The sequence below is a fragment of the Centroberyx affinis genome, unplaced genomic scaffold (genome assembly GCF_046629955.1).
Source record: "Centroberyx affinis isolate AG114_WGS23_722 - 3 ecotype Tasmania unplaced genomic scaffold, CSIRO-AGI_Caff_v1 ptg003363l_1, whole genome shotgun sequence".
Taxonomy (NCBI): domain Eukaryota; kingdom Metazoa; phylum Chordata; class Actinopteri; order Beryciformes; family Berycidae; genus Centroberyx; species Centroberyx affinis.
Genome location: NW_027281356.1, coordinates 82,084 through 102,894, shown reverse-complemented (window position 1 = coordinate 102,894; position 20,811 = coordinate 82,084). Strand labels below are relative to the sequence as shown.

Below are 20,811 nucleotides of genomic sequence, written 5' to 3'. Positions count from 1 at the left end.
CATGCCTTTGTGAGCTGTATTTAAAGGTTTTTAGCTTACAATTGAGCCAATGACTTGCGGTTTGAAGGCTAAAAACGGTACGTGGGAAGTCGGAAAGTAATGGGAGTAGAGCATTGTTGATTTTGTTATTTTCATAGGATTTGTTGACGATAAGAAATCTAAAAAAATCTTAAAAATCAACCATCAAAACAATTCAATCAGACATTGCTTCTAGTCGGTTGACGTGAACGTTATCCTCCCCAGTTGGCAGCTCGTATTTATGGTAAATCTGACATGTGAACACAACAAAGATTTGTTCCCCCACCAAACCCTGTTGACTACAAGGTCATCAAGATCATTTTTCTGAGGAATCAGTTGTTCCTGCAACCCCATTACTTTTCACATCAGCTCTTGTTGAATCCTCATCACACCTACGCTTGACTGATAATTCTTGGGTGTAAATGTGTGCATGAAAAAGGTAAAGCTTTTGTTGTCTTCATGATCCAGCATTTCACATTTTTACCCATCACCACGCCACTTAAAAGACTCCATGATTTTTTTTAAAATACCTTTTATTTTTACAAAAAAAATTATTGTTCTTGAACAACAATGGGGCCCAGGGTCACTTCAGCTTGCCATTTGTCCTCTGAAAATAAAATTGAAATTAAAATGATAGCAGAGCTGACAGATACGTTTAAAGGTGATTTACTGTATACCTGTATCTGCAGTCAGGTCTCTAGCCATCCTCATCCCACAACTAGATTGACAACAGGCACAAAACTGGTCCTTTCCATGAACTGCCTTCCACCTATTAAGGGAAGAGTATAGTTTCTCAGAAGCCATCTTGGCTAGCGTTGAAGAAATCAAGGTTATCCAACAATGTTCTCATACCTCTTGTCAAAGGAACACGCCTTATGCTCAATGGTAACTGGAGAGGAAGCTGGAAGGGCCTTCAACTGGCAAGTGATGTAGATCTGTTGGAAGTGGGGATATGCTCATTTTATCCAGTGAGCCAGCTAGACAGGCGGCAATCTGAAGTCAGCATATGTAATTTCACTTACCGAGGCAGTCTTCTGCTGACGGAACCTCAGGGTTTCTACCTGAAACTGGAGTTTGTCAGGCTGAGACTGGGGCATGAACCGGGACTTGGAACCTATGCGCTGTGCATCAACCAGACACCTGTGTAGAAAAACGATGGTTGACGTCCCAAGAACCAGAGCACCCAGTATAATCATCTTAACGCACTTCTGCATCATAAAATCTCACCCATGGTTCTTGATGAAAAAGTATCTTGGGTCAGAAGTGACATCTGGCTCCGAGGAGGCGACACAGCTGTCCGCCAAGACTCTGATGGGTGCATGTTTGTATGCCATGACTGATGCCTCTATGTTGAGGACATCTCCCAAGACATACTTGTTGGTGGGCCTCTCAAACCTCCAGTCATCTAAAGGCAAAAGTTAAGTTCACATTTCAGGGTTTGAGAACAGAAACATCTTCCAAATACTCGTCCTCCAAAATATGCTCCAACCCACCGGCCATGAGTCTTAGAGAGAAATGGAGCTGTTCCTCAGCCATCTTGGTATCTTTGTAGGACATCCAGGCAGGATTTAGAGGATTGCTGCTCACACTGTGCTGCCTGAAATGGCAAATCGCTGTTAGCTTGATCGCACCACTACTCGGGCTAAACCTGAAAGACTATAGCTTTACTGGAAAGGAACAGTGCAGAGACGCCTTGGTTCAATTGTCATTTGGGATTCCTTTCTAGAAGACTTCTAGTCAGCAGCCCAGTGCTTCTAAACAGATGTACCCAAGTCTGCTAGACTTTAAAAATCAGAACCATGTCTTGGGTCAAGACCCCACAGTAAACAGCACTGGGTCTTTGAAGGTTATAGGTTAGGCCAGACTGCAACTCACCTTGGATAGTGGCACTCAATTCCAATCTCAGCACTCTTACTCCTTATGATATTGGCTTTGCCAAGCGCTTTGGGGTTGTAGACCAGTGTGAAGACATAAATGAGCATATTCTCTGTCATCTAAAAACCAAAATCACCTATTAACATACTCTACACAAAATTTGATGAAGACATTGATGAACTGAAAGTTTAATTTAAAATAAATGTATGATACAAAAGTCATACCACAAGTGTGCTGCCACATCCGTGCAAATCAGATGTGAAAGTCAGCACATGAGAGAAGTCGTCCGTCTCGGTGGCTGAACAACCACCAAGTGTGATTTCCTCAGGTTTTATCAGCTGGCCGCGGCCTAGTAGGTCCTGATTGACTTCCACTTCGATGGCACTTTCCCCACACCGCAAAGCAACACTGTTGGCCGCCGCTGGCCGCCGCAGTTCAAACTTGACAGGAACCTTGGTCTCAGGCACCGGATCTGCCGGGAACGTCCAGGAGAACGGTCGAGCTGCTCGCTGAATCTGCTTTGACTGGAAGCTGCCAGGCCGCTGAGCAGACCACCTGGAGTGGACTCTCTCAGGTTCCGCCGCTGGCCTAGCTTCCACTTCTGCAGGCTTCTGTGCATCGATTCCCCAGTAGGTTGGCACTTTCCAACCGAGGGATCGAGCCTCACTAAGCCCGGCGCACGCAAGCAGAAACGCAAACGCAACAAGCTGACTGGGCCCCATTGTTGAAAACTGCAAATTCTCTACACAGCTTTCTTATGCATGACCACTGAAGCAGACAAAGGAAGGGACTCCTCCCCTTTTCTCATTAGCTGAATCCTCTTCCAGACTAGACAAATGTCACAGCTGCACACAACTCTCTAATTGGTCATACTGTGACCAGTGAACTGATATGTAGCTGTGTGCATGTCAGTAATTCTCTACTGACCAGCAGGTGCTGCACACATTACAGACAGTGCAATTGTTTACAAAGGTGCTTCGGAAAGAATGCATACCCAGGAAGTACATTGTTTCACATTTGGCCCTCATAGTCCAAGCATATGCCTAGCTGCTAAAAGGACAGATGGTGGTTTAATCAAAGAAAGGTAAAGCACAATGTTAAGAAAAATATGTATGTATTTGACATGTAAACACTCCAGATTCAAAGTCAGCCAAATTCATGATCAAGCTCAAAGATATGATCTTGAATTTGTTTGACCATTCAAATTGTGGGTAGGCCTACATATGAAGAGTTTGAGTCTGTCTAAAAAAAAAACAAGTTCCAAAAAACATATTTTCCTTCTATAATAATAATGCAACATATAGGTCTGATTGCTCCATTTCCAAACATATACTGTGCAAATCTCATGTTTAGCTGAGGCTTTGAATCACAACCTAAGACAAACAGATTTCAGAGTGAAAACAATATCTTTACTCCAGTAAATCACTATGCAAGCAATGCCAATAGTGAGGCGGCAGTTGATGAATGAATTTTTTTGGCTTTGTGTGACCAGCAATTATGAATGTCTCATGACTCATGGTTACAAAAGAGAGATGGATGGGACTGAGAGACAGAATACAGAGATACAATAACAGATAAAGTTAGATAACCAACGTTATGCCTCATTATCACAATGTCCATTGATGCATGTCTCTTTTTATGTCCCTGCTTGTTTGTTGTTTTATGTCTCTCATTCCTTGTAACTGTAATACAGTGCATACTGTATGTGAGGTTGCTCACTTGTTTACTTCATTTATCTTTGCATATGGCAGGTTTGTGTAGGAGGACCAAAATAACGCTACATCTCAAGGTCGGGAGGGGGGTAGAGATGGAGGGGTGGGGGTGGGGGGGTTACCATGGCAACAGCACCTAAGTAATGGTACTTGCCTAATGCTCACAGATTTGCAGGATGCTGTGGTTGACTGGAAGGTGAAACATATCATGGCAAGTGTCAACGCTTCCTCGTAACAGAAAGACCCATGTTTTCATACATTTTGACATACGCTGACACTCCACTCACTGTGTTATTAGAATAAAATGCACAAACAAAGCGCCACAGCCTGGAAAGCAATGGCTATATCTGCTCTCCTGCAATATGACACGGCTTCCACTCACTGCAGTTTGAACCTGTCCATCACTGTCACAGCGGGAGGGGAGAGAGAGCACAGCGTGACTCTGCCATTACATCTGAGCAGCCGCTGCATTATGTAGCCTGCGTTTTGTACCGGCGCCCCGGGGGCTTCGCCATGCATGTCACCGACTGACACTATATTGATGAACAGAAGGCATCAGGGTCACCAGGGAAACAAGGAATGAGAAAGCAAAAGCCATTCGAGGCAGCGATGGCACCGGATCGGGCCGTGTCCATCTCCAAACGGTTCCATCTGAAAATAAACACATGCAAATCATGCAAATTGCTCAGCATAAATAATGGCGCCTGTGAGTGATTTTGCATTTCCAATTTGATAAAGGCTGTATGAAATGAGCTCTTGCTTATTCTGTCATGATGTGCAAAAGTCCATTTTTTCAGTCGGTCTCAAGAAAGGCCTATACTTAAATTTGGCTGTACTGTGGATAGGCTTAAGAATAAGTTTCTTGGCTAAATTAATAATGGAAAAGCATGAACTGTGTGTTTTTCCAAAGCAGAATTCACTTGTTGGTTTCTTCTTAAATTAATTCAGAAAAATGGCAAAGAGAAATGTAAAAGATCTTTCTGGTCTATTTCTTCCTTTCTGCTTGTGTTGAACACAGACCTGCAGCCTTGGTCTAGTTTACAATTTCTGCATGACGACATATTTTAGATGAATGATGAAGCTTTAATAGGCCATATTTAAGACAGCTTTCCACAACATTTATAAAATTGGTGGGATTGGGCAAAAGATGAATAGGTTATCTTAATCTAAGAGGGTAAAAAAATGATGTCAGACTGCTTCATTACAGCTTGTTAATGTTGTTATCATTCTTTGGTGAAAGAAACAAGTTTAGGCTACTGCTAGCTGCAATGCATGCTACTGAAATATGGGGAGTCATTCCTATGTTCCCAGGGTCCTATGTTTCCAGATTTATATGGCACATAATGGGAACATGACAAAGGGTCCTATGTTCCTAGGGTCCTATGTTCTCCAGTTCTAGGGTTAGGGTTAGAGACCTTCAAAATCAAATAAAAGATAACCATTGGTTTTGTTGTGTTTATATAGCTGTTTTGAAGCCTTGTTCCAATAAAAAAAAAAAGGATAATATTTATGAAATATTTTAACTTGAAACAGGCCAAATTTGACCCGAACACAATAGGAGGGTTAATGTGTGTTAACAGAATATTGAACTGGGGAACATAGGACCCTGGGAACATAGGACCTTGGGAACTTAGGACCCTGGGAACATAGATACGCTCCCGTTAGCTGACCAGATACTATGGTAATCTATCAAATCTATCAGATGTGCAATGAAATCATAAGTTCCTAGCCAAAAACGGGAGCGTATTTATGTTCCCAGGGTCCTATGTTCCCAGGGTCCTATGTTTAACCCTAACCCTAACCCTAACCCTAACTAACCATATTAAGCGAATACAGAGCTGGGGAACATCTTTTTCAGGTTCCCATTATGTGCTATATAGAGCTGGGGGACATAGGACCTTGGGAAAATAGGACCCTGGGAACATAGGAATGAGTCTGTCAAAAACAGAGCAGACGTCTGCTCAGCTCTGTTGAGACAGCCAAGTCGTACGTCTAGAAACACAATCACCTGCTCACAGCCGCTGTTGGCCAAGAGCTGAGGACCTCCAATATGGCCTCCAGACTAGAGGGGGTGTTATTTCATTTCCTCGATGGCTTTGTAGCCAAGCGCTCTGCCAAGAAATGTAGTCTTGCCTTGTCCTGTGACAATGTCCTGGTGTAGCACCATTCCTATGTTTGACATTGATGTTTCTGTAGACTACAAAACCAAAATTTCAAGGTAACCTCCACCTCGAGTGATATTTTTGTAAATAAAAAATACACCTCAACTTTCGGGCAACCTTTGAAACTGTTTGAAACTCTTTTCTCCTCTACCGGAACTCGTGTTTCCTCTAAATCCTTTCTCCTCCTGGTAGGTTTTATCTGCCCCTCCCGACACACTTGCCTGGCATCCAAGGACTTCAAGACTGTTGTGAAGGTTGGGTGGAATGCACAAGCCCATTGACACACACACACGCACACACATGCACACACGCACACACCTATGCATACAAGCATAATGCGCACCCTCCCACTTGCTCCTGAATTAATTTAGAAATTTCAAAATTTCATCTTCGGAGGCATTCACTGAGAAATGATGCATTATGCATGAGCTTAGTAATAAGATCGGACTGAAATGAGACAGCAGACATGAGAAATGCTGTACCACACATGTAGTGCCTTAAAGCCAAATGCTTCGCGGTATGAAATATGTTTTGTTTTTTTTGTTTTTTTTTTACTTTACCCCCTCCATCCAGAGCAGTGGGATGATTGAGGAGTTATGTATGTCAAGCTTAACCGCCAGCAGTATTCAATAAGGCAGCTGGAGGGTGAGCGTTCTCTGGCAGAGGCTGTGTTATGCCTAGAGGACAAATGGGGGCAAATCTCTCCACAAGTAAACTTTACAGTACAGGTCTTTTAATCAGAAGGCAGCTGACATGCAAGCATCAAACCTTCTGAAAATACGGCCTCAGAAGTATCCCTCCTAGTGCAGTGAGTCATGTTCAAATGGAACATATCACAACAGGAGGTCAGAAACTTGGAGACCTATCAAACCTGCTATTCTAGACATCTAAATGAAATCCCTGCCAGGCATCACTCAAGTTCGTCTATTATTCTCCAAACCCCAGACCACATTGGCTTGGAACTATTCAATTTCCAGCTCCATTTTCAGATAATCGTCATGGTATACAGCATGGGTTATATGATAAGAACATAAAGTGAAGTATTGATTTGAGGTGTTCCTGGTTCCTATAGTGAATTCTACCTATAACACTGGGTGGCTGCAGTAGGAGAAACTATATACAGTATGTAACTGTAGAAGCTCATGGACTATATGGGCTATATCTTTCTAATATGATATATATCTGATACTGTTAGATTTAAAATGACCAGAGGTTTTACATTACATAAATCATGTAACTACTGCTACTGCTACCACTGTTATTACTTCTACTACTACTGCTACTACTACTACTATTACCACTGCTACTACTGCAATTACTACTACTACTACTACTACTACTACTACTGCTACTATTACTTCTACTACTACTGCTACTACTACTACTATTGTTATCACTACTACTGCTATTACCATTGCTACTACTGCAATTACTACTACTACTACTACTACTACTACTACTACTACTGGTACTACTACTGCTACTGCTCCTACTAGTACTACTACTACTACTAGTATAATACTCAGAATTACAGTTACAGATGGGAAATTGCCTGATGTTCATTGCTCAATATTTGACCGAATAGAAACAGAAACAGAAATCATCACATCCTCTACTGATGCTATTTTCGACATAAATGGCTCAATATAGCTAATAACTTCAATAATAGTGAGTTTTACTTTCATGCCAGTGGTTCTTTTGTCAGAGTAGGTGTCAGATACAAATGAGCAATTTCCATTGACGCTGGGTTTTAGAAGTACAACTATGTGGTTCCAGTGGGAAGAGGACAAAGTGCATGTTTAGATTTGAAGGTATTGGATGGAAAAGGAGATTATCTGCCTTGTATTGCATCCCCTGAAAACACCAAAAGCTCTATCAGCGACCAGTAGGAATAGCAACATGGATAGACAAGGCTGTTGTCTTGCCCTGAATTCAGCCTCTTGCATCTGAGCACATCCCAGTGGGATTTCCACTGCGGAACACACCCGGTCCTAAAGCACTTTGTTTTGCTGCGGAAGTCACGGACAAGCCTGCGACTCATTTAATGCCCAGGCCCTGAGTCACCAACCAGAAACCAATGCCATCTTTCCACCGTGCTTCTAGCTACACAAGATCACTTGAGCAGCAGGGCTCCTGTGAGCGAGTATACTGCTCTGGAAATATGAAGTGACCCTGCTAAACCTGAAGAAGGCTTTGGCTGGTTTACTAGCCAGAAAAGCTATATCAGTTTAGAGCTTGGCAGAGCATCTCAAAGCCTAGGAAGAGGATTAGAGCCATGAGTGAAAAATCTATTTGAGTTCTGAGTTTAAAAAGTCAGAATTCTCAGATAAAAGTCAGAATTCTGAGATCAAAGTCAGAACTCAAAAACATTTTACACATATGACCCTAATCCTCTTCCGTACAAAGCAACATGTCAAGCCTACTGACTTCAATTTCAATGACTCAAAACAGCTTGAAGGTAAGTTGTCCAAACACTGAGGGGACTAACTGCAATAACTGATATTTGTTATGACGTGTTCCAACTGCTATTTGTGCAGCAGTATGTTTCAACACGTCAGGCAATAAAGTCAGACTCAGCGGCTGACAATCTGCACTTTTGCCTCACATTTATCTTGTGTGTATGCTAACAAGAGCGAAAAGTTTGGACCCACCTCATTGGACCCAGCCATTTTGATCTAAAAGCTTCTGCTTAAATGCTTGAAATTTCTTAGACAAATATAAATAAAGAAGTTGATGCCTATGTATGAATTTCTTTCCAAAGCCTTTGCCTTTCCATCAAGGCAAAGGGCAGCTGCTTTAAAGAATCTAAAATAAAAAGAGAGTTTTGATTTGTTTAACACTTTTTTTTTTATCACTGCATAATTCCATTTGTGTGATTTCACAGTTTTGATGTCTTTACTGTTATTCTAAAATGTGGAAAATAGTAAAAATAAAGAAAAATGTGGTGTGGCTAAACTTTTGACGGGCAATATGAAATAAAAATGAAATAAAAGCTGCATATTGGAGCATTAAGGCACTACTTTATCTGTTCTCAGCTTAATTCTTTCATTCACTCTCAGTGTAGCTCAATGCTGCCATCTGGCGACTGCATACAGTATGGCACCATTATACTGTAATTGTGTGGAGAACTTGGGACTCATTCACAATCAACATTATTCTGTTAATATTCTACCATGCATGTAAACTTTGCATCCTTTCTCAGCATTTACTCAGATCAGAGCAGACTATTCTCTGGATCATGTTGACGTTGCCTCCATAGGGGCATTCCTGTAGATCAGTGGTTCTCAACGTGGGGTCCGGGGACCACCAGGGGTCCTTGAGGGGGTTCCAGGGGGTCCCCAGCAAATTGATGAATTGTTAAACTTCAGCATTATTTCATTTACAAGAAGTTAACATGATTACAGAATCACAGAGAAAGGTTGAGAATGACTGCTATAGATCACAGTGTTGCTTTGTAACAACAGTAAAAACAGTACCGCCTTTATTCAGGCAGGTATGCATCATGTAACAGGAGTGACACACAATGCCACACAAAGACATTATTCTGTACCAAAGGCATTCATGCAGAGAATTCACAATAACAACGCTGACGGGCTGTTTTTTTACTCCTCAGGACATTTGCATAAAAACACACAAGCCACTAGACAGGCGAGAGAGATGAGTGGGATTGGGAAATAAATACCGGCGTCAGTTCTGTTACATTTGGCATGAATAATGTGGATATTATCACATGTTCATCTTCCCTCACAAACAGTGTCCTCTTGTGGTCGTCATAGTAATAGCTTCTAAAAGTAAGGCCCCTATGATTATTTTTGTTGTTTGATTTCAAATTTCACATTCCCAGATCCCTAATTTCCAAATGAAAATGTATGTATAGTTTCTTTGCCTCAGTAAATGGTACCTCTGTTATTTTATACACCCTCATAATGTTGTAATCCATATAGGGATGGGACGATATATCAAAATTCAATATATCGCAATTCAAAAATGTGACGATGCGTATCATGGGGCAGAAAAATGAATGGTGATATTAGCTATATCAGTTTCACAAGCTCTCCATAGATATTATATTATTTGCACTTTGTAAAGACATTTTTGTTTACATTGTAGCAAGCTCAGAAATAAACATAATTCTGCACAGTCATACTGAACTTTTATTTATTACATCGTATCGTGGTTGTACTGAATCGTATTGTGAGATAAAAACATCGTCCCATCCCTAATCCATACTTTTTCCCATATTCATACATTTCCACTTAATGCATTCTAGTGTTGAAATTGCCAATTGCATGTTTAATACCCCAATCTGCTCCATCCTTGTATTTTTCTTTGTTTTACCCCATGTATTTCTGCTGCTGCAATTTCCCCAGGGGATCATTAAAGTTTCATCCTATTTTGTTTATCGTTACTATTATTGTTTTCAGTGTTATTCAACAGAGAAAGAATGAAATTAGGCGGTGTTTCGCATTTGAATTAGGCCTTTACATGAACAATTAATTTACAAAAATGAACAATTAAATGAATAAACAAACAATGAAGATAAAAGGTTTTCCAGACTGGTTTTCATGTAACTGTGATCAGGGAGGAACCTCCATCGTATCAGAGGTGGACGATATCTGATGTTGATTAAAATGACAGATTGTAATATATCAAATCTCTTTATTGATTAAAGAGCATGCAAGGATACATACAGTACATGTCTTATCTACTGAATATCGTCAGTAGTAATACTTTACATAGATAAGTAGACAGTGGATTCCTCAGTTCATGGTCAAACTTATGATCATACTGATTCTTAACTGTAGGAATGGCTGTTAACTTCCAATAATAAAGACTAGGCTGCAGGACGGCACTGGAAAACCATCTTTGGGCTGGACCTCTTCGGACGCGCTCCTAGTTGTAAAACCCTCGCCAGTACCAGCAGGTGCAGTTGAGGCCGGAGGCGATGAGGAGGATGACCAGCAGGGCGACGAAGAGGCCGAAGGCGATGACGGAGGCGGTGACGGCCCACACGAACGTCCTCTTGGACATGTCGATCATGGGCGAGCGGAGCGCCATCCGGACCCTGCGGGCCCGCCGGCGGTCCTGCGGCGGGTACCGGGCCAGGTTGACGCTCTCCATGCCCAGCGAGCGGACCAGGCACGCCCTCTGGTGGCTGAGCCGGTCGAAGGTGTGCTTGCCGTGGTAGTGGCCCGTACCGCTCTGACCTGGGAGGGTTTGAAAACTCTTTGAACTTCGATACCCAGAAATCACCAGCAAAACATCCCCCAGAACCCTCATGGCCAACCAGAAACAAACTTTCTGTCTGTTATGTATCATGTTTGTAAAGTTGTAACTCCTGCTGCTTTTGTGTTTTGTTAAGGTAGTTCAAAAACCTATGGGAAAAAAGTGGTTTTGTACATATTCCGAACTGGAAGTATATGTAATTGTTGCCAGAACACAAATAAAAAAATAAAAAATAAAAAAAAAGAAACACATTTTTCTCTGTATAGGTTCTCCTTTTTTCTCACAGCCTATGAAAAACCTATATATGGGTACCTATTTCCCGTTTTATGATGTACAATATTTCTGTGTAATCATCATCTCATCTCATGTTATTTGGTGTCAAAGAAATAAAGCGAAGATCCTTTCAAAACGAATGAAACATTTCTGAATATCAAAAATTTACAATAAACAGCAGTCTACTGACACACTAATGCAGAAAACAAATAAACATCTAAGACTTATAAGAAATTTATTTAAAAAATCTATGGTGCCTAAGACTTGCACAGTATTTTTTTCATTATTTTCAATTTGTCTCACCTGTCATGCTATTATCCGGGTCATGTGCTATTATATAGGTGAGGCCACACCCGTGTTGTCTGTGTTTAAAGCCCTGAAGAAGACCTACAGTGGTCGAAACATGTTGGCTTTTTTTTTATGATTTAGCCACTACAATAAAGGCTTTTTAAATATTTCCTTCCTCGTGGTTATATTTTTATATTTGGAGGGCCTGGATTGTCCTTTTGTTTATAGCACTCTTTTTTTCCCCGTTTTCCAAGAGCACCTGACACATTTTTGATCCTAGTTTGACAATATAGAGCAACCAGTCATTTCCTTTTTTTCCTTTTTTTTTTCAAATATGTCACCTTGTTTTCACCTTGGGCCAGTCAGTGACATTTAGAAAATACCGGAAAATGATGGTGAGATGCATCATCAAAAACACACCAAAAAAACGTCAATAACGCATTTTGAATGAGTCATACCAACGCCACCAAACGGAAGGGAGCTGAGCGTGTAGTGCATCATGACGTCGTTGACCGTCACCCCTCCGCTCGTGGTCTCCTCCATCATCCGTTTGGCCGCCTTTCGAGAGACAGGAGGAGAGTCAGAGAGAGAGAGCCGAACGGAAAAGTGAAAACATTTTCGTTGTCCTTCACCTCTCACCTTCTTGTCGGAGCAGAAGATGTAGAGCGCCAGGGGTTTCTCTCGCTCGTTGACGAAGCGCACGGCGTCGTCCATGTCGCTCACCGTCACGATGGGCAGCAGGGGGCCGAAGATCTCCTCCTGCATCAGCCGGGAGTGGGGGGGCACGTCCTTCAGCACCGTCGGGGCTGGAGTTGGGGGTGGGGTGGGTGGGGGGGTTAAAGGTCAACACTGTTCATAAACCAGATGTACAAACCGAGCTATGATGTTATTGATAAAAAAAAAAAGGCTGAAAAAAGCTAGTTTTCCAGTATTTGGCAACCTGTTTTGACCAATTGCAGAAAAGATCAAGTCCATAAACGCTGTTACATCCCCTTTCTTTGAATTTTTGTGTGCATGTCTTTAATCGTTTTCCTTTTATTATTTACTTTTATGATTTTTTTAGGATACTTTTATGACGTCTGTATGTTTTCCTGATCTGTTCATTGAAGGTTTCTATGAAGGTGAAGGAGGGGAAGGGATGTGTATCAAAATGTTTGAGTTATTTTTGTGTATTATCTGAAATCGGTGGTGGAAGAAGTACTCAGATCTTTTTACTTAAATAAAAGTAGGAATACCACAATCTAAAAATACTCTGTTACAAGTAAAAGTCCTGCATTCAAAATGTTACTTCAGTAAAAGTACAAAAGTATTAGCATCAAAATGTACTTAAAGCAACAAAAGTAAAAGTACTCATTATGCAGAATGGCCCATTTCAGAATAATACAGTATATATTATATTATTGAATTATAATTATTGACGCATTATATATATATATATATATATATATATATATATATATATATATATATAGTGTAAGCATCACTTTAATGTTGCAGCTGGAAAAGGTGGGGCTGATTTCCACTACTTTATATACTGCTGGGTAGCTTACAGTAATCTATAATAATACATCACAATTTATTAGTTGATTATATTTTGTATTAATAATCTGAATCTGCAAAGTAACTAGTAACTTAAGTTATCAAATAAAGGTAGTGGAGTAAACAGTACAATATTTCCCTCTGAAATGTAGTGGAGTAGAAGTATAAAGTAGCATAAAATGGTAATACTCAAGTAAAGTACAAGTACCTCAAAATTGTACTTAGGTATTCGAGTAAATGTACTTAGTTACTTGCCACCTCCGTCTGAAATGCAAATAAAAACCCCTTGAACAGCAACAAAAAACCATCTATTCTTACCAATGTAGCGCTGTGATGCATCACTCTGCCCTCCCAGCACAGCGGTGTAGCCCTCCATCAGACCCATCACTCTGTTAAAGTGGCGCTGGTTGATGATTCGGCCGTAGTCCGGTGAGCATTTGGGATCAGCGCCATAGAATTCCTGGAATTGATCAAAGGGTTTCCATAAAGCCCTACACTTTACAGGTTTAAATGAAGATAGTAAGCTGTCACTCAGGTCCAGTGACTCTAAGGGATCGTACCAGTAGGGTTTGTCGGATGCCCTCCACCACTCGGCCCTGGATGCAGGGTTCACACAGGATGTAGTCTGGAGCGATGCATGTCTGACCGCAGTTCACAAACTTTCCCCATGTGATACGACTGCAGACAAAGTATGGGTCATAAAATGCAGCGTCTGAGTTAATCACTTTAATTTACTTTGCCTATGTGGCTTCCTAAAACACTGTAGTTTAGCTGAAGTCATGCATATGTAGGTTTTCTAAAGGAAAGCTAAAGCTAAGTAATATTAAATTATATGCAGCTATGTCTGGCAGTTTTGTGTGAGAAAAGTGTAAAATTGACATGAAATATGATACAAAAATAATAATAACCTACCGTTTTAAACTACCAAAGACTACTTTCACTATTTCCATAGGAAGCGAAGGTGGTTTGCGATGGGTGACTGTGTACAGCTAAAAATCACTAAGCAGTGGATGAATATGTAGTTGCACACCTGAAATAGTTCAAAAAATAAACCTGGCTACATTAGCTATATTGAGTTAATAATTCATTGTAACATGTATGAATGTACAGCTCAAATAATAAAAAAAATCACAAAGAACATTTTAATACTAAGGTCAGTCTTCTTACTATCACTATCACTTCTTACTGTCCTACTATCACTCAACATAGTGTATGCTAAAGTGTTAGCATGGAGCTACTATCATTCAACATAGTGTATGCTAAAGTGTTAGCATGGAGCCTATTATTACATAGTGTATGCTAAAGTGTTGGCATGGGTTCACATGGAGCCTACTATCACTCAACATAGTGTATGCGAAAGTGTAAGCATGGAGCCTACTATCACTCAACATAGTGTATGCTAAAGTGTTAGCATGGAGCTTAGGCTACTATCACTCAACATAGTGTACGCTAAAGTGTTAGCATGGAGCCCCAAGAGTCAATGATTTACCACAGACACATGGATGATTTTGGTGTATTCTCATCACTTAACAGCGAAGCGAACACCAAAAACTTGGTGTATTTCTTAAGCTTCTCAAGGACTTTTTGATATATTTGTTGCAACTCAAAAATGGCAATTCTATGACAGGACCTGCAATGATTACACAGTTAGTACTTTGAACATAAACTATGTTGCCAATGCACAATGTACACACAGTGCTACCATGTCTTGTCATGATATATGATTATGAGTGGCGTATTACCGGCAGGCTACTCTGAGGTCACAGTTCTTGTCGATGTAGCAGGGGCTCTTCCCTCCCAGCTCCAGGGTAACGGGGGTGAGGTGGCGAGCTGCAGCCTCCATCACCAGTCTGCCCACTGTGCTGCTCCCTGTGTAGAAGACGTGGTCGAACCTGTGCTTCAACAGCTCCTGGGTCTCTGACACGCCGCCTGTTACCACCGGGTACAGGTCCTGAAAACGAATAACATGAAAAGGATAGTTTGTGGGTGGCAGGGTGTCTCACTGTCTTCATTTACAGGCATGAGTAGAGGCCTTAAAGAGTTTTTGTGTCCCATGATGGTCTCAGTGCTGTTTCAGAGGCTTTTCCAACCTGACCAGCATAAAACTCTGGAGGAAACATTGGATACTTGAAATTTTTGGCATGAAAATGGTTAAAGATATTGAATATCGTTACAAAATAGTGCCCATCGAGGACTTCAGTCTAAAAATACTAAGATCACATTGGACTTAAAAACCTACACTGGTCAAACCCTAGAGTCCTCCCACAGTCCAAAGACATGCAAGTCAGGTGGACTGGAGACTCTAAATTGCCCAAAGGTATGAATGTGCGTGTGTGCCTATTTGTGTTAGCCCTGTGATAAAGTGGTGACCAGTCCGGGATGTCTGTCTGCCTTCTGCCCCAGTGCATGCTGGGATAGACTCAAGGCCCTTGTGACCCTGAACAGAAATGAGCAGGTAAAGGATCCAAGCTTTTGTCAAGGATGCATACAGTTTTAAATGCATTTTGGGAATCACAGTAGCTACCACTTTTGTTGTATTGTCATTTCCTCAAACATAATCCGTAAAAAGTCAGTCTATATGTCATAATTTGTAAAGTTTGGTGTCACTCAGCAAGTCCAAGTTGGGTGCTGTTTGGGTGCTACTTTCTATTGTTAAAGCTGTCAGTTTCCAAGTTTACCAGGACTACCTGAATGTGCCATGAAACTAACACTGGTATTTTTCACTGATGCTGACATTGTAGGCAATTGAAACTATTTCGTACCTACTTTCGTACCTACTTTCTTCGACATGACTTGGCCCAACTTATTGTTTCTGTAGGACCAATGAAAGTGTCAGGCTACTACTACTGCCTCACAAAACATTAGCCTAGACAAAGTGGGTGTGACAAGCAATTTCAAGGTACTGCTTCCAGTAAAACCCAAATGTAGCTGTTAAATCCACATTCCTATATTTGTGGCTGTCATCTACATTACAAACAAAACATTTTTACCCATTTTTGTTTCTTTGTTCTTTAAAATGAATACATTATTTTGTTTATGATACTGTAATACAACACATAAAGTTTGATACTTTAAAATAACTGATGTACTGTGTGGGTCCAGGGGCTTTCAGAGACCACGCTTGGGACAAAACAATGGCTGATGCTACAACCACGCTGCAGCATAATGATACTTCATCAACAATAGCAGCTGGTGTTCAGACCTTGTCCAGATAGCGAGGCAGCAGCGCCCGGAGGAGGAGGGACGAGTACTCGCTGAGCTCGGACGGCTTCACCACAGCTGCGTTGCCTGCAGAGAGAGAGAGAGAGAGAGCGAAGGTACATGTGAACGGGATGAGATCACCGAGTGACGAATACAAGGCGAGCAGGAGGCTGGGAGCGCAGAGCTCGGGGAGGCTTGCCGGCTGGACCGAGTTCATCCCGGGAGAATTCTCGCATCATTTTTCTCAAGCCAGCGCTGCAGGAGAGAAGTCAGTTCTCAGACAAACCTAAGTAAGAGGCAAAAACTATAGGGTTTGACTAAATGGGTATCTGAAGGCCGAATTTGACTGCTTCCATGGCAAAATATTACAAGGATTGACACGGAATTGTATTCTTGTCAGGAGGGAAAAGGCCTCTGAAACAGCATTTAGACCATCATAGGACATTAAAACTCTCCATTTAAAGCAGGGTGACACCCCCCCTATTCAATAGTTGGAGAAACACTGGGATACAAACACCTATTAAATAGTTGGGGAAACACTGGGATACATTACTGCCTTTAAATTAATTCACAAAAACAATTAAATGAATAAAGAATAATGGAGAAAACTCCATATCAGAGGTGGATGACTCCTACTGGCAGATATCTGATATTTAATAAGGCCCTGGCAAACCAACATATCAGTCTAACTCAAGTAAAACACTCGTTGGACCTATGGAGGTTCTTCTGACTGAGAAATCCATTTCCACAAATGTCAAAAGAAAAAGGTAGTAACTGTAGGTCAGAGCGTTTTTGCAACAGCTTTTGAGGTATGTCCGAAACCGTTCAGGGTGACTCTGCATTTTCATTGGGTACGTACAAGCGCCTGTCCCGTGGATGTGCGACTGGCTCGGAGAATTCTTCGAGAAGGACGCACTGAATCGCCGTCTCAACCAGTACCAACCCGTAACAAACACGCCACAACAGGACGACTTGTTTGCTACCTTTTGGGGTGATAGAACGCGCCCCTGCACACACTTGGCCCTCCATGGCACACCGTTGAATACCCCTGCTGTAGGTGAAAACTGGAGGTATACTTAGACTAAAGCACCAGTTAGGAAGGTAATGAGGAATTGGAGACGGAGAGGAAGACTTCCTACCAGCAGCAATAGCCCCGACCAGGGGACCCAGAGTCAGGGCCCAGGGGTAGTTCCAGGCCCCTATGATGAGCACCACTCCCAGGGGCTCCGGCTGGATGTACACCTCGTCCGATATGGTGAGGACGTTCCTCTCCACCGACCGAGGAGCCGCCCACTCTCCCAGTTTCTCCACCGCCAGGGAGATCTCATTCTCCAGGCCGATCAGCTCCAAGAGCGGTGTGTCATACTGGCTCTGTAGGAAAGCCCAGCAACACTTTAGACAGTGTCAATTGCTTTATCATTCACATAAGGCAAATGTCTGCTCTCCTTTTTCTAAACAAGCAGTCTCAGTGAGATCAAACCTCATTTTCAACAGAGACCTGAGAACCAAAAACAGTCAGCAACATGGACATAATTCTAAAAAAGCAATTACAAACATCATAGAAAATGTGAAATATTATACATATGACTGTCGAGTGACAGTATTGATGTCATTCTGATGTGATACATCCAGTGTAAGAGGAATACATCCAAGTGAGGTTTATTTTATTCATGCATCTTTCTGATGGACTATTTTCTGTATTTATGATGTCTATTGGATTGATGTATAATAGCAATTTAGTCATGTATACAGTGTACATATTTGTGGGAGTATCTATGTTCCCAGGGTCCCATGTTCCCCAGATTTATATGGCACATAATGGGAACATGACAAAGGGTCCTATGTTCCCAGGGTCCTGTGTTCCCCAGTTCTACATATGTGCTCTCCCAGGGTCCTAAGTTCCCAGGGCCCTATGTTTAACCCTAACCCTAACCCCTAACTAACCATATTAAGCGAATACAGAGCTGGGGAACATCTTTTTCAGGTTCCCATTATGTGCTACATAGAGCTGGGGAACATAGGACCCTGGGAACATAGGAATGACTCCCATATGGGAAAGTTTTCTGGTGGCTCCACTCACTCTGTTGATGTCCTGTTTGAGTGCGGTGGCGATTTCAGTCTGTCTCTCTGTGATCATAGTCTGCAGGGCTTTGAGCTGCTGCAGTCTGAACTCCAGAGGCCGAGTCCTGCCGCTGAGGAAGGCCTCCCTGGCCCGCTGCAGTACCTGCCTCTCCATACAGACGCCTGTGTGACAACAGCTACATGTATGACACAAGGGGAGGCGGTGTACAAGCATATTTGTAACGGGAGCGTGTCTATGTTCCCTCAGCCCTATGTTCCCTCAGATCAGTACCTCCGCCAATGAGGTAATGTTTTCGCCCCTTTCGCCCCCTAACCCTAACCCTCTGATGCTGAGGGAACATAGGGCTGAGGGAACATAGGGATGACCCCATTTGGAACATTTTAAGGCCGAGCCGGCATCAATTTGACAGTTGTTTTGAATTTTAGCAGTTACATATCTTTTAAAATGCGCTTCAATAGCTTTTCCCAGACTCGCTTTCTGTATTGTTAGATTGTTAGATTTTATAAATCAACGAAAAATAAGTTATATTTACTCCCAATTGACCTTATTCACACAGTGGCCATTTTGAACGGGGTGGGAAACTACCTGGATTGGCAATATAAAACTAACTTTACTTCAACATATAAGGTTAAGTGAGGTCAGATAGACCAAACAGTTATCAAATTAGCAAATTAACTAGCTACCCCATCTTTTTCAGGTTCCCATTATGTGTTATATAGAGCTGGGGAACATAGGACCCCAATTTGGCAGGGTAGTTAGTTAGCTTAGTTAGTAAGCTAGCTAGCTACCTACGCTAGACTCGGTCAAATATATTAAAATGTGAAGGTAGTTTCCCAGCCGTGTTTTCAAAATGGCTTCTGTCTGAATAGGCATGAATTGGCCTTTCCAGTGTTAAGACTTTTTGAATAAAATGAAACTTCTGCTCACCTTCTTTACTTGAAATGCAAGTATAGACATATAGTGTGGAAGTGTTTCTCCTCCATGTATGTGTCAGTAAGAATTGTGTTGTGTGCTAAAGCCCTACTTTTTAAAGTTCTGGGGAATGAAAGTAATTTTTGTATATGAAGGTAGGATGATGGGCTATAAGCAGCTTTTTTAGACTAAAAAGGTCAAGCCAGCATCAACTGACTGCTGTTTTGAATTTTTGAATTGAAATATCGCCACTTTCAAAATGGCCCTCTATAACTTTTCCTAGAATCCCATTCTGTACAAGCCAGTGTTGTTGGATTTTTAAAATCAAGGAAGAAGTAGTTATAAGCAGTATTAGAATATTGAAGCCTATTTACCCTTGTCAACTGGTGGCCTGTTGGCCTTCTCTTAGACCCCCCAAAATAGACATGTTCAATACAAAATGGACAGACCTCACCTTTAATTGAATTCAAAATGTGTGGGAGACCTGTCAAATTTTTGATTCAAGACTTTCTCCTTCATACATGTCACTAAGAATTGTCTCATGTGCTAAAGTGTTGCTTTTAAAGTTCTTTTTTTTTTTCTTTTTTTTCACTGAATGATGCTATCAGTCCCAGCATCATTTACAACCAAACTTCCCATCCTGCTGGGAATATTAATAATAATAATTGACTAATGGGGACAAAGTGGAGCAATGACTGAGCACTGACAAGATATTATTAGGCCTATATATTTCTATTATTATGATTTCACTGTGTCTGACATGTTCTTTAATGCTCTATTGCTCTTATTTCCTTTCATGTATTCTTTGCTGTTGATGTCCCATCCTCTCCTCTGATGTGAATTAGTTTTTGTTTTTAGATATGGCTTCAAACAGATGGCAACTCTGGCAATTTTTGCTTTGCTCTCCATTGTAATGATAAAAAAAAAAACATCAAAATTTGGACTCATGTAGGTTAAGGTATGAAAGTACCACATGTCCACAGTCCATGTTATCCTTACTGAGCTGAAATAGATGCTTCTTTGCTTTAGAAAACAAAGTATCTAAATTAAGTGATGGAAAAGCAGCCACAACTGTTGATATTTAATATACTGCCAATTTTATCTATAGACAAAATACTTTGGATTTTTAATTTTGTCCTGAATGAATGGATGGGAAATTAGTACATTGTTTTGTCAACAGTGTATGTATAGGCTGTTCATTGTCCTCACTTGCGTTAGAAAATGGTACTTCAGCATAATGTGTTATTTATAAAATGAATATCAACAGAATTCAACTTACCGAAGTTGGAGAAAGCTCAGTTCAAATCCACATCCAGAATATTCTCCGTGAAATGTGACTTTTAATTCCCTCTTCACTGATCTGAAAGCGGTTCAGAGGTCCCAACAGGACAGGACTGACTGGCTGACTGACCGACTGACTGACTGGAGGCTCGTGGTACAGTGTTTGTTATCAGTCAGGCAGCTCTGGGATCAGTTTACTGGGAGAAACCAGCTCACTGTAACCAGGCTGGAGGTTCATTCA

At 41.4% G+C, this 20,811-nt stretch overlaps 2 protein-coding genes across 2 annotated transcripts; both read right to left on the bottom strand.

Annotated features, from left to right (window-relative positions):
- Positions 1–695: 695 nt before the first annotated feature.
- On the bottom strand, positions 696–2,615 carry LOC139660693 (zona pellucida sperm-binding protein 3-like; the record flags this gene model as incomplete). The annotated part of the gene is made up of 7 exons (XM_071538892.1): positions 2,118–2,615; positions 1,894–2,012; positions 1,512–1,615; positions 1,246–1,423; positions 1,041–1,158; positions 871–953; positions 696–787 (listed from the first exon to the last, which is right to left on the bottom strand). Coding segments are annotated over exons 1-7 (1,192 nt in total), but the record flags the coding sequence as incomplete, so codon positions are not given.
- Positions 2,616–10,660: 8,045 nt separating this feature from the next.
- LOC139660691 (aldehyde dehydrogenase, dimeric NADP-preferring-like) lies at positions 10,661–20,684 on the bottom strand. Its single transcript, XM_071538890.1, has 10 exons — positions 20,569–20,684; positions 18,375–18,538; positions 17,434–17,665; positions 16,296–16,381; positions 14,836–15,044; positions 13,654–13,771; positions 13,412–13,553; positions 12,194–12,360; positions 12,013–12,112; positions 10,661–10,974 (listed from the first exon to the last, which is right to left on the bottom strand). The coding sequence occupies exons 2-10, from the start codon at positions 18,528–18,530 to the stop codon at positions 10,661–10,663; spliced, it is 1,524 nt and encodes a 507-aa protein (XP_071394991.1). The 5' UTR covers positions 18,531–18,538; positions 20,569–20,684.
- Between the last annotated feature and the right edge of the window lie 127 nt (positions 20,685–20,811).